This window comes from Anolis sagrei, chromosome 1, assembly GCF_037176765.1.
Source record: "Anolis sagrei isolate rAnoSag1 chromosome 1, rAnoSag1.mat, whole genome shotgun sequence".
NCBI classification, from domain to species: Eukaryota; Metazoa; Chordata; class Lepidosauria; order Squamata; family Dactyloidae; genus Anolis; species Anolis sagrei.
Genome location: NC_090021.1, coordinates 87,195,874 through 87,209,774, shown reverse-complemented (window position 1 = coordinate 87,209,774; position 13,901 = coordinate 87,195,874). Strand labels below are relative to the sequence as shown.

Here is a 13,901-nt window from a genome sequence, read left to right as displayed (position 1 = left end):
TGGCTATGCTTCCTTGGGCTGCTGGGACTTGCAGTGCAAGATTGTCTGGATTTCCATGGAAAGGATTACCGTTATACCAGTTCAATTGAAATACTTTCACTATGTGTAAATCTTAATGACTCTGATTACAGTTGAATGTGTTATGATCCTTGTAAGGGAAATTTAACTGTGTTTAGACCTTTACTGTGCTCAGAATGAACCTAGAAAAAGCTCATGTAAGTATTCGCTCTACTGGAATGGATGAGTGACTTTATTTTTCTAAAGTATGTCAAAAGATGAACTTCTCTCTGGCAACTCTTTGAGCCACTCTGTCTTGCATCTCATGTCCATGTCTGGCAGCAACAAAGAATCAAATTTTAGGGATTGAGCTAAAGTACTTCTTCCATAAACAGAATTTCTCCCATTTGCAGAAGAGAGTGGATTCATCAGAGGTTCCTGCTAATACAAGTTGTGATTCCTCCACACCATGATGTAAATTTAGTGGGTTGCAGTAGTAAGGAATGCCTAAATGCCATTTCAGTTCACCAGAAACAACATAAGCAGAAATTAATTACACCTGTTGTCTGTTTTTGCATGCTGTGTGCATTTTGTTACCCAGCATAAAATAAAATAAAGTTGTACTACATCACTGCTATTGTAGTTGAACAAAATGTGTCAGAAGTTGGTTGAGGTGTGAATTTGTATTGCTTAAATAGCTTCTGATAACTTATTTTGAAAATGAGAAATACAGTGAAATATAGGTATGCTCCAGTCTCCTTTGGTGATCTTCATTATTTCCAAATGGTTGTATTCTTTCACATTTAACTGTTTTGTAATATTGTAATATTGAGCTAAATATCAGAATTGCTTCTCCAGTACAGGCCAATGACATGAAACTTACTGGTGCAGCAGACACATTAAGATTAAAGAGCCATGTTGTGTGAATGTTTATTGACAGTATACAGCATACACAATCTTATATGACTAAATATTAAAATTATTTCCACATTTCATTCATAATGATCCTAGCCTTTCAGTATATATTACAATGATTTTGAATAGACATGGAAATATTAATACTCATAAAATGCACACCAGGGTAAAGAATGCTGAAGTTAAAACATCTGTTTTATCCCACTTTTGACAATTTTCAGTTGGAGCAAGCTATAATTATATTTCCAGTTAAAGCAGTAAACACAATTTTACAAAATACACTAAGCTACAAAACAGACCTAGAGGTTTCCAGGTATTGTAGACAAAGGATTTTCTGAGTAAAATCGACTGCTGGCAATGGACACAAAAAGGACTAGCAGCAGTACTAGATTACACTGAAAATAAAATGGCATCGGACAAAAGTATCAGTTACAACCTTGTAATGGTCAGCTGTAGAATACAGCTGCTCAACTAAAAACAATACTTGGCAATGTATCCAGAATGGTTTAAGTGAAAAAAAGGCATAGCTATCTTTGACTTTCAAACAAAGCTCAGCAATCCCCAAAAAGTATATCTGAGCCACAAGGGTGCATGAAAGCATAATTTACTGCCCTTCTGCTTAAAACCACTGGCTTCTCAAGCCAACTTCATCTTTCAAGTTCTTGCAATTATTACTAATGCTAAATATTTTCAAGGAGTGATTAAGTTAAAAAAATAAAACTCATAGTATCAAAGGAATACAAAAACAAAGCATCTAAGAACATGCACTATTAGATTGCACTAATTGTACACTGCACGTAAAAGTAAAACCAGGCAAAATGACAACTAATATTCATGGTGCACATCCATGCAAGTTTCTCACAATTCCAAATGTAACCTTAAAAAGAAATGTTCCTTTTCTTTTTAGTAAAGACCCTAAGCTTAGAACAGAAATTCGATCCTTCAACAGGCAGAGTGCATCCAACCAAATCTCTTTACACCTCTCCATCTGAAATAAATAAAACAAGAGCAGTCTGACACTAGAATTCAGCAACTCAAACCATAACTAGAGTAACACCTTGATGTTGAAGGGATACCCTCTATAGCCCAAAATGAAAAGTAGGAGGAAGAAAAGCCACTGTCAGCAGTTGGCTCTGCTGCCTATAGCCAGTTGTTTTCTGAATGTCTGAATTTGGAGTCAGGCTCTTTGAGGGGGCAAGTGTGATGAGGAATTTGTGCTGTAAATACAAACTTACAAGTTCCACCACCCACCCACCTCAGCCACAGTTGTTCTGCAGGATGCAAGAGGCTGTTGTTTTCTTGGATGCTCAAAGCAGTTGCACAACCAACTCCATCAGTCAACTAAAATATTATTTCATTGATTATTTCATTCAATTATTTCAGTTTCATGGCTATAACCACTGAAGCACAAATACATTATTTCCCTCTCTATTAGTCCTGCTCCTTCCTCCATTATTGTATTCTCTGAAACTTGTTCAACTATGGCTCATGAGCTTATTGACAAATCTGAGACTCCTTTGCTTCTGCACTGCTTATTTAGCCAAGTTCCCAACTCCCATAGGCCAGTTAATCTTAACCTAGGTAATCAATTCATATTCTGCATCAGAGGTTTCCAAACAATCATCCACAATGCAATAACCTCAGAAGTTCCTTTCTTCCATAGCCTCAATTCCCTCTTTTCTATGGCACACATCATGAATGCAAAAGTAATAAATTTTAGTATTCCATCTTAGAACAAGGCTAATATTATACCAACAAGAACATTATAATGTAAAAATTATTACTAAAATTAACTTCTGCAATCAAGTTCAAAGGCTGATAGAGACAACCCTAGCTTATTTCGAACACTGTTTGTACCTCCACCCCATCAGATTATAACATGAAATATTTTCCCAATTTACAGTCATTAAAATACTTTTGAGGACACATGCCAAGATGCAGGAGTCTCCAGTAGCTGGGTCATCTGTGGGAACTTTGTATTAAAGTATAACATTTCCCACCAACACATGGCAGGTGGCTCTGTAGATACTACCAAAAAGGAGAGAAAACATTAATTTTCAACTGCTTCTCTGAAAGATTACTGACTTAAGTGAGGGAAGCCCTTTGTGTGAATAGTTTAATGAAAAGAAACATCTCATTCTGACTCAGCCTTAGTATACAATAGCAGACATCAAAATGGGTAGGAACTTCTAGCATTTGTGTCAAAGTGGAAAGTAGCAGCAGGGGATACTGTTTTAAATGTGCCACAGATGATATCCAAAGCTGTTATTCTGCTACAGCAAAGCTATCACTTGTAGAAACAGCATTTTCAGTCTTGCAAAAGTGTCAAATACAATATTGATCTATCACAGAAATGCTTTCATCATACGCCTTCACAAGTTGATTAGGTGTCATTTGTCTAGGTAGTTTACTATCATTCGCACCACCGCTAGGCTAGTGCAACATTAAATCACCAACAGAACACCACCACCTCATCTATGTTTTCTACAAGCATTATGTTGCATGTAACTCACAAAAGCATTACTACCATGTGTTTTGGCCCTGTAACTAGTACACGTCATCAAGCTCACCTAGAAAAGAATAATCGAAATGGCAATATGGTATGATTTAAAAGCAAACATGCAGAATTAAGACAGACTAATGCACACTGATACTACACACATGTATGTACAGTTACATCCTAGTGCGAAATACTGTCAGCTTCAATAAGCAACAAAAGGTAAGCAAAGCTTATAGATATGATGCCTGGCTTAGTCAAATTCGCGGTTTGTAAGAACAAGTGGAGCCACCAGAGTCCACACATAGAGAACAATCCCAATCCAGCTGGAAGAAATCTTCACCCAGACGGATGGCCATGTACTGGTCATTGATGCAGAAGTAGGGTCAGGGCTATGAAAGATGAGGAAAGGAAACAAGATGAGTTTACTGCATCATTTACAGAACCTTTATCCAAAAATAATTACTTATTTTTTTTTCCTCTTAAAAAAGGGAAAGGCTTACAGAAGTTGTCTCCGCCCAATTTTCAGATAACACTTTCAGTTTATACTTCCATGGTATAGTCTATGCCAAGGAAACTCAAACTATGGCTGGATCCAGCCCACCAAAGTCATTTTTTTCAGCCCCTGCTGCTGCTACCACCACGCATTTACTCATAGACTGTTGGAGGACTGGACTATAGTTGCACGTGTAAGTGCATTTAGGAAACAGGGAAAGGAAAGTTAGTCACTGCCTATGTGTTGGAGAGCTGGCTGGTCCAGCCCCTGCACCCTATGCCTGAAGAGGAAAACTTCCTGCTCCAGCGCTTGGGGTGTGATGTGCAGGAACAGAAAAGCGGCAGGGTGGGGGGCTTTGAAGTACCAAGAGGGCTGGGGGGATCAAGCAAGGAGAAGTAACTAGAGAGGAGGGAGCCTCCTTCCTTCCTACATGCATGTACAGATGGGGGGAGGGGGAAGAGGACCATAGTTGCATGTGTGCGGTGATCGTACACATGCAACTATAGTCTCCCCCCACCCCCAAAACAGCCTGAAGGACCATGAACTGGCCCTCCAATTCAAAAGTTTGAGGAGCCCTGGTATATGCAACTGAATCCTTATTGTTAAAATTTTGGTGAGGAAAGGGGCAGGGCCCCATTTCTTTGTAGAGGTCCTATCTTCAGTCCTTGACTTGCTTCTCCACCCCATACCCAACCTTTGCTGAGATCAGCACTACCAAAACCAATCTACAAATCTCATACCTGTACCAGTTGGTGAGAGTCATCATGATATAAAGTGAAGCAAGGAAAAGCATAAAGTGGAAGAATGAGTAACTGTAGGTAACTCCATCTCTCTCGTTGTCAACAGCACGATTGTAATCATCCCCATCATCAAGAGAGCCTTCACTCCTCGGAAGTCCATCTTCGATCAAGGTTGACTCATCACTGGTCAGAGTCAGTTTATTTACTTGACTGTTATTGGATGTCCGGATGCTGCCATCAGAAAAAGAAACAAGTGTCATTGGATGCACGATTTGGATATTTTTCAAACATTGATAAATGTAAAAGCATTTCCAGAAGTTCTACTCACCTCGAGTACAGAACACAGAGTAAAAACAGGATCAGCCCTACAATTCCTTGAGCATCCCACCAGTGGACAAATCCAGTCTTACTTGGAGTGCTTGTGGAATTATAGCCAATTATGTTGAGCAAGCTTGGATTGCACTCTCGGTCTAGATTGGTAAAGACAGAAGTGGAAGTCAGAAGGCCTCAACCTACTCCAGACATGTGTTTCTAATGAAAGGCAAATCTCAGCTTTGGACCTTACAAACAGGAAAAATATGAAATTTTGGGCACACAACATTTAACCATCAAAGTTTGGGTGGGGAGTCGAGAAGCAACACGTAACACAGGAGCGGGTGATGTGTGGCCTGCAGGAGGCTTTCATGCCTTTTTTTTTTTTTTGCACCAACACACACACCATGCTTCAAGGAGTTTACTATCTACAGCTTATATATATATATATATATATATATATATATATATATATATATATATATATTTTCTTTATTATTATTATTCCTTTTCAGTATTTTTAATGTACTACTGTTTTGTAAATAAACTTGTCTCATAAGTTTGCATGTTCTCAGTTTGGATATCCTCACAACAGATCTAGCACTGCTCAGGCTGCTCAGTTCATTGTTAGTATTTACTGGTTTCTGGTTTAGAACTCTGGGAATAGAAGGTAAAGTTTTTGCTTTTGGTTGGTTTTGATCAGGCATGGGCAAACTTCAGCCCTCCAGGTGTTTTGGACTTCAACTCCCTCAATTCCTAACAGCCAGTAAGCTGGCTGGGGTTTCTAGGAGCTAAAGTCCAAAACACCCAGAGGGGCAAAGTTTGCCCATGCCTGCTTTAGGTCCTAGGTATATCTATGATTCTTCTGTTCCAAAGAAGCCGAAGATCTGTTGATTTTACATCCACTGATATAACGTGAATATTCTTCACAAGGGGCCATCTGAAAGCTTAGTAATATATCAACAGGCTAAGCTTATTTCAGCAGTTATCTCTCCCCTATAGTGAAATTTAGCTCAGAGGATTTGGCTTATAAATGAATGCCTCTTACCTGGTTCATTGGTCATTGCTGCCCAAGTTAGATACATTGTGTAAACTGTAATCACAGATGACTGCAACAAGCCAGATCTTGGCTGTGATTCCTATGCACAAAAAGCAGGCAAAACAGTATTGCATTAACTGGACAAAGCATTCATCAGGTTTTCAACAACATTTTACTAAATGTAACCTCATACCTGGATCTTAGGCAAAATTGATATTATAGATGCTCCAATACACAGCAGCATATTGACACTGATGAATGCCTTGTTATTAGAACAGCCTTCTGGATGAGTATAATAAACATAAAAGAGGACCACTGCCACCAGAGACAGAAGATAGTTCAGGGCTGTGGCAGACAGCAAAGCTGAAAGCAAGGGGGAAATTTAACTTTATTGGTACATTTGAACAAGTTATACTAAAGTGCACCATTAACCAAATCCTAGGGCTGAGTAGAATGCAATCTATAAACTCCTGCAAGGTAATTCCATTACTGTTGTCCAAGGAGAACAGGCAAAACTGCAACATTTCTCCACAGTTAATTCATCACAGTACCAAATAGTTAGGCATGAAAGCTAGATTCATCAGACAGACAACCCCACAATGAGCACCCAATTTGTAGACCGAGAGTCTTTCATATTAGAGCAGGATGGAGAATATTTGATGGGGAATTGAGATGCAGGGACATTTTTCTTTCTTGTTCTAAAGCCCTTTTTCTGGAAAACAGGGGAAATTAAAATCAAAAAGCTTGAGTCATGGAATATTTTTGATAAGATGGAGAATAAAATGTTTAAAACAACATATTTACTTCATCAAAGTTAATATTATTCCTAAAACTGGAATAGCAATATGTACAGCAATGTATAATATCCAGTCATTGCAGTTCCGGGCTTTTGTATTCTTTCTTCAGTTCTTTTCATGAGGATGAATGCTTTTTATCTCCTTGACATTAGGGAATACTAAAGGAGATGAAGCCATTTTCTGTCTTATTAATGATGATGGTTTTCCTGGGTGTTGTGAGAGGAAGGTGGGGTGTGTGTGTGTATGTATGTGTGTGTGTGTGTGTGTGTATATATATATATATATATATATATATATATATATATATATCTGTTCCCAAAGAAGAATCCCACTTGTAACTATTGTATGAATAAACCTGACTTCTTATACACCAGACATGATAATTTTATTCCAAACAACATTAAATAATTGTATTTTTTTATGTATACAACTTATGTCCCTGAACTAACAAAGGGCAATTCAATCTTCAAAAGAGTGTATTATCACATTTTTATCAACTTTAAAAAAAAATCTCCCCATCCCCCAATGGCTTCAATATTTCTTAAAAAATTACATCTCTAATGGGGAACCTGCATCTCACAATATGCAGCAGCACTTATACAAGCTCTTTCCTCTGTGTACTGCAGGTTTAGGAGCCTAAGAGAGAGCTTTTGCAGACTGGGTTAGGAAAGCTTAATGTGCCACATGAGGTCCATGGGCCAGAAGCTACCCAACAAGTCAGAAGCAACCTGAATTCATAATATCGGAGGATTAGTACTGGGAGAGCTCTGGAAATAAGAGCCTTATATTATCTTTTATTGGGGATGTAAGGAAGATGTGAGGGTATGCAAGGGCAGATTATTCACTCCTGCAAACAACTTAGACACAAACAGTAGCAACAGTATTTGAAATTTATTTTAAATGTAGGTATCGTACATCTCAAGTTTGTTTTAAAAAATTAAAAATGACATTGCATACCTGCATACCAGCATCTCGAGTTGCCTTCCTCCATTTTTTCCACCCAAGACTCATTCCAGGAATGGGCAAAGTCAATAAGTAAAACCAGCTGGATAAGAATGAAGCAGAAACCGCCTGCCATGCCTACATAAAACCAAACTGAGAAGAAAAATAAACAAGAACATATTAACTTTGTATAAAAAAATTGGTTTCATGGGCTAAGATTTTTTATTACTGATTAAGAGCCAAAGCATACTTTTTGTTTTAAAACATTTAATTGGAAGAAGCAGGCAAATCTGTGGCACACAGATTTAAAACCAACCATGGAAAGGTACACAGAAAAAAGAGTGGGAGAGGCAAAAAGGACAACCATTGGCAAATGCAGTTACATAACGCTAGATTAAGAGGGAGAAATTAAGGGGTTCAGCCAAAGGTCTATCTACTTCTTTCACTAAGAAGACTCAGAACTTTTGTAGACTTTCTGTTTTAAATAAACAACTTATGATGCAGTTTTACCTGTTGTAAAGGGTCCTTCAGGAATGAAAAATGCACCAACTGTAATAGCAACTGCTGCAGCAAATTTAAAGAACCAGAATCTGGAGGGGAAATCACCAAGTTAGGGTTATAATAATATTTTTGAATGTGTATTTGCAAGTAATCAATATTGTAAAGTTCACAATCATTTTTATTACTTAAAACAACCGTATTTAAACAATGCAATTTATACAGCTTGTGCAGGAAATGGTAAAACCCAACATTTCTGAAAACATTCAGCAGATATTGGTAGATGTAGATCATACCTGCCTTTTTATATTGTAATTCTATTCAAATATCTGGGTTCTAGTATTAACATCCAAAACTGTAAAGATATTGGACTTAAGTATCTCAACTAAGCTATGGATTCCACAGAATGACAGCCTTGGGTATTAGCCTCAGTTGCATTTTCCCACTGCTAAATGGAAATTTATTATAAAAGAATTTCTGAATGGTTGGAGTGATTATAGAGCCTCCTAGAGAAAAGGTGGTCAGTAATTTGATTGTGTGGTATATATATATATATATAGACACAGGGAATTTAAATTTTAAAACCATATTATTACCCTACAAATTGTAGAACAAAAAAAATATTTCAAAACAAGGTATGAAGCAAACTAATATACTTAAAAGACTGAAGGTGCCATGAGAGAGAGAGAAAGTGCACAACAGGCAGAAAGCAATTGCAAACCTCATCAGTTTAGTCTGACCTGGCTGATTAGTGAAAGACAGCATTCTGACCTATAAAAATTCACACACAGTTTCAGATTAAAATAACTACTAGGCCAGCATTCCATATCTATATCATGATACTCACAATTTGGAAAAATCTGTTGGGACAACGATTTTCAGAATTCTCTCTTACTAGCATGCTCTACAGAAGATTCTGAGAGCGGCCATGAAAAGATCTATTTTTTGCACTGAAGTTTTACTCCTAGCTACAGAAAAACTTATGTTCCTAACATGTTTAACAGCATATTTAGAACTGAAGTATATCACTGTGAATAAATACATTTTGTATTTTTCGAAACTCCAATCATGTTTGCTTAAGAATTTCTAAGAGATTCTGTTTTAAGGAAAAATATGTTTATCTCAGATCCAATGATGTTGTCCTAGCCCTCAAAAAAGTTTGCACATCAGCTGGCATTCTAAAACGCTTTCTAGTTCTGATGGACCAAAACCATTAATATCTTCCAGAAGCAGTTTCAAATAATTTCATTCAGGACTTAGTAGTCACAATTATTAAACTAGCATACAAAGAGCTTTTATACTTGGCAAAAATTTTATACAGTTTTATACAGAAATATCTTTTGCTTTTCACATGAATGGTGGTTCTGAACATCAAGTATTTTCTTTTCAACAGAGCTACTCATAAAGGTAAGAGCGTCCAGCAACACATTATAAAATTAATTATCGTCTTCTTACCCATTGTGCACTGATGCTCTTGGATCACTGCTACTCTTCACCTTGATCATCAATAAGGAGAACAGGAGGAAAAACATGGCCAAACCAAAGCAGACCCGATACACAGCTTTGTACCCCACTAGAACATCACAGTGCACAGAATGATCACAAAATCCAGGAATCTGTAAGAAATAGCACTAATCATATTAACATGAATAAATGAAAACCCCTAACCTTCAAATTCTTATGGTTACAACAGTATCATTTCACTGTCTGTTCATCACTTGGTATTTGTGCAGATAACCCTACTTGATTTTTCCCCATGCTAATTATTAGAATACTATAACGAAAGACTCATAAAAAAGAAAAGGTTGAAAACTAGGTGGCAACCTATATTCACAATGCCAGTAAGTAAAATATCTCCCAAAGGCTGTTTTTGTGGCTCCTAGGGATACCCCACTCAAACCCCAAAGTTCCCCTCAAGGAATCCCATTCTCTTAAAATTTCCCTCACATCCCCTTGATGATGTGGGAATCAATGTTCCATGTTTGGCTCTGACCAGGCTAGTTCAGGCCTGTGGCACCTTTTCAAAAGCAAATGTGACTTCCACTTCACTTTCAGATTTGGAAAGGGGTTTTTCCTGGCCTAAAACAGCCTCAACAGTGAGAAGGGGACAAGATAAAATTGCCAGAGTGTTCCCTAGAAGACAAAGTGTGAGGGATGAAGCAACCTTTAGGTCAGTGGTTCGCAACCTGTGGGTCTCCAGATGTTTTGGCCTTCAAGTTCCAAAAATCCTAACAGCTGGTAAACTGGCTGGGATTCTGGAAGTTATAGGCCAAAACACCAGGGGACTCACAGGTTGAGAACCACTGCTTTAGATGCTTGTTGTGCAGCCCACAGACACTGGGTAGTCACTCACTCCTGATATATAGACAAAAAGTATTCCAGAAATTTCCTAAACAGAAATGGCAGATATGAAGTTCTACAGCAAGTGATTCTCTGGATCACATAAGGGAGTCTAAGTAAATTCCAGGCAACAGCATTTATGTCAACAAAATCAATCTTGTTGCCTCAGAAGTAAACTGACCTTCATCAGCTGTTCTTCCATTCCTGGTATCAGCATCACGCATGCCACAGCGACTCCAAGAAGCAAAAACAGTGCATATATCAGCCTTGTTACAGTGGAGTTATTTCCACTGGGGCAGCATCGGCACAGTAAACATGGGGCACTGCCACATAAACATGGAATCTATGAAAAAAATAGTGGAAAAAGAACAAGAAAAAAATTAGGAATCAGGACTGGTTTCTGCAGTATTTCAGAATAACCTCATAACAAAGGTATTTTTCAGTAGCAAGTCTTATCCTATGTCATCCATTTTGGCCATTATTTGAGGTACAAAGTTTCTACATGAAAACATAGACAAATATGAACAGTGTTCCTGAGTCATTATTCTAACAAGCCAAATACAAGGAATAAATACTCTGATACAGCAGAAACAATATCACATTTCCATTACTCAAGTGATTGTGATTGTCCTTAAGTAAAGAAAGCCAATAATTTTAAAAGCTCCTAATCATCCCTCTCCTCTTTTGAAAGCAGTAGCCTGCATGATGCACAGTGCCAGTCAACTAAAAGCTAAAACACCAGCATTTTCCAACTTTCAGTTTTGCGCAGATATATTCTGCTGTGAAAAATAAATCCTTAATTCCCCAAGTTGCATTTAAACCTTACATACTTAGTTGATGGTAAACCCAATTTGACATGATATAATTGACTGCAATCCTAAAGAAAACAAATTCCCATGAACTTTTCCTTCCTTAACTCTATTACTCAATATGGTTTGGAATGGATACATGGACATTTGGAAAGTACATTTTTGTATTCTTCAGTCCCAGGTTAAACTCCTACCTGACTAGCTTTCCAGATTTCACCACAAAATTCAATCAATTCTTTATTATGCAGTTAAAAATCCAAAGAATACTGCAACATTAAAGCCAGAAAAACCTTTAAAAATGTTCTACTGGGTTCTACTTTTCCTAGTATGACAGCATTATTTTCCTATCCCACATCTACTACAAAAGAGATGCACCCCAGAGAACAAAATTCCTTTCAGATCTATTTCAGTCCAGTCAATAAGTGTGCCAATTTTGTATGATACTTCCCAATGCCCAGATACATTATGTATTGTTCTGTCTCTCTCTCATAGATGACATTCTTTTAATGTGGGGCTTGTCAGAACCACAATGAATTTGTCCTTCATAATTATTTCTGCACCTAGCATACATTATTAAAAAATGATGAGCTCCTATCTACATATAAATAGTGTCATGGGACTAAAAATTCAAAAAGATTATTTCTTGAGATGCCTTCAAACTCTGGTAGCTCCTGCACTACAGAGACTCTCTTAATGTTATTGGTTGAGATTCTTTTAGTTACCAAGCTTAGCTGACTGCTATCAATAGATGGTTGACAATCATTAAGAAATGACTAGCCACAGCTCGATGAATAGTGAGTCATTTTAAATGAATCCATGTCTTCCTTTCCCATCCAAGTTATTCGCTGACTAAGTATGCAGTTTGGCACCACTTTAACTGCCATAGCTCAAGGCTATAGAATATGTATGGACAAACTTCAGTCCTATTTTGTCATTCTGGGCACAATTCAAAGTACAGGTCATGGCCTATAAAGCCCAACATATGCATTGGTGCACACTGTCTGGAGGACCATTTCTCCCTTTGGATCTAGAGCAGGCATGGGCAAACTTCGGCCCTCCAGGTGCTTTGGTTTTCAACTCCCAGAAATCCCAGCCAGTAAACGGCTGTTAGGAATTGTTGGAGTTGAAGTCCAAAACACCTGGAGGGCCAAAATTGCCCATGCCTGCTATAGAATCATAGGAGTTGTAATTTTACAGTCTTTAATCTTCTTTGCCAAAGACTGCTGGGGTCTCACTAAACTGCAACTCCCATGATTGTAGCGAGCTGTGGCAGTTAAAGTGGTGTCAAACTGCATTAACTCTACAATGTAGACACACCCTTAGCATTGTATTATCAAGGTGAGAGAGAAAAGAAGAACTGCTAGATGTATTTTACTCGTATCTTAATTTAAGGGCTGATTGGGTAGGAACCCTCAGCATGTCTTGAAGATGCTGGATATTCCTCTCTAGATAACTGGTGCAGACAGACATCTGAGACATTTCTTTGCCATTGTAAAAGAATTGGCAACATGCTCCCCTCCTTTTTTTCTACAACGCCCTTCCTATATTGCCTCCAAATCTGCTGCTGCTGCTTCACTAACCTTTAGCAGCAGCAGCAGAAAAAAATATGTATTGAAAAGCATATGTGAGTTAAAAAGACAAACAATTATGATTTAAAACAGAAGGGCATTTATACAACGCCTCCTCTTTCCCAAAGGAATTTCTGGCGTCTTTGCCAAGATGTTGTATCAAGGGGTTGCTGGAGATGGGAAGTCGAGTATTTCAAAATGCTACAATCCACCTTCATGTACCATTGAACCCTTTCAAAGCTGAGAAATAAAGTGTACAAGATACTTATTATTATCCTTAATATTTCCACATATGCTGCTGATCCCCATGCTTTTAAAATTACACGAGAGAGCTATTCTGCTTTCTTAGAACAAAGGGAAAAGATTGTAGGCGGTGCCAAGAAAAGGCTGCCTTAGAAAAGACCGGGGGGGGGGGGGAGAAAAGCCTTGGAGGCCCTCACTGCGCATGCGCCTGGGGAGAAGCCTCTGATTCTGGTAGTTCTGGCCCTTCGGCGCAGCCACCTCCCCCTTTCCCCTTTCCGTAATGGGTTCGCGAAGAAAGAAAGAAAGAAAGAAAGGCGAAAAGGAAAGGTTCGGCACATTACCCAGCTCGCCATGGAGCAGAGGCCCAGCACGGCCCCCATCTTGCTCTTGGCCGAGACCTTTAAAGACGGAGATGGCGACGCAAAGCTTGTTTACTCTCCGGACCTTCTGACTCGCTGCTGACGGACTGGGAGCTTTGACAGCGCATTGCGTCACTTCCGGTAAGCGGATAGACCGCTCCCCCCACCCCACCGTTCGGCAAAGAGATATGAATGTTATAGAGTCACGCAAGCTCATGACTCAGGTAAAGATCTCGTTGCTGGTAAAAGATGAGTCCACAGTGACCATATAATGCTGTTTCAAACTGCATTTAGGGCTTAGAAAGACCGTAGTTTCTATTATTTGTTTGTTTCTCATTCTAAAGGTTTC

General features: G+C 38.4%; 1 protein-coding gene across 1 annotated transcript; it reads right to left on the bottom strand.

Moving 5' to 3' along the window:
• Positions 1-911: 911 nt before the first annotated feature.
• SERINC1 (serine incorporator 1) lies at positions 912-13,694 on the bottom strand. Its single transcript, XM_060753269.2, has 10 exons — positions 13,535-13,694; positions 10,755-10,916; positions 9,689-9,849; positions 8,246-8,325; positions 7,751-7,888; positions 6,190-6,359; positions 6,006-6,096; positions 4,974-5,115; positions 4,646-4,876; positions 912-3,801 (listed from the first exon to the last, which is right to left on the bottom strand). Exons 1-10 carry the CDS (start codon positions 13,571-13,573, stop codon positions 3,663-3,665), a joined length of 1,353 nt encoding a protein of 450 aa, XP_060609252.1. The 5' UTR covers positions 13,574-13,694; the 3' UTR covers positions 912-3,662.
• Between the last annotated feature and the right edge of the window lie 207 nt (positions 13,695-13,901).

Bases quoted from the DNA above. Each gene is read 5' to 3' on its own strand.
- SERINC1 (XM_060753269.2), bottom strand. From the start codon at position 13,573: ATGGGGGCCGTGCTGGGCCTCTGCTCCATGGCGAGCTGG. The intron at 9,850-10,754 runs GTCAGTTTACTT...TATTTCTTACAG, and splicing joins TGGAAGAACAGCTGATGAAG to ATTCCTGGATTTTGTGATCA. The intron at 8,326-9,688 runs GTAAGAAGACGA...TTTCCCCTCCAG, and splicing joins AGAGCATCAGTGCACAATGG to ATTCTGGTTCTTTAAATTTG.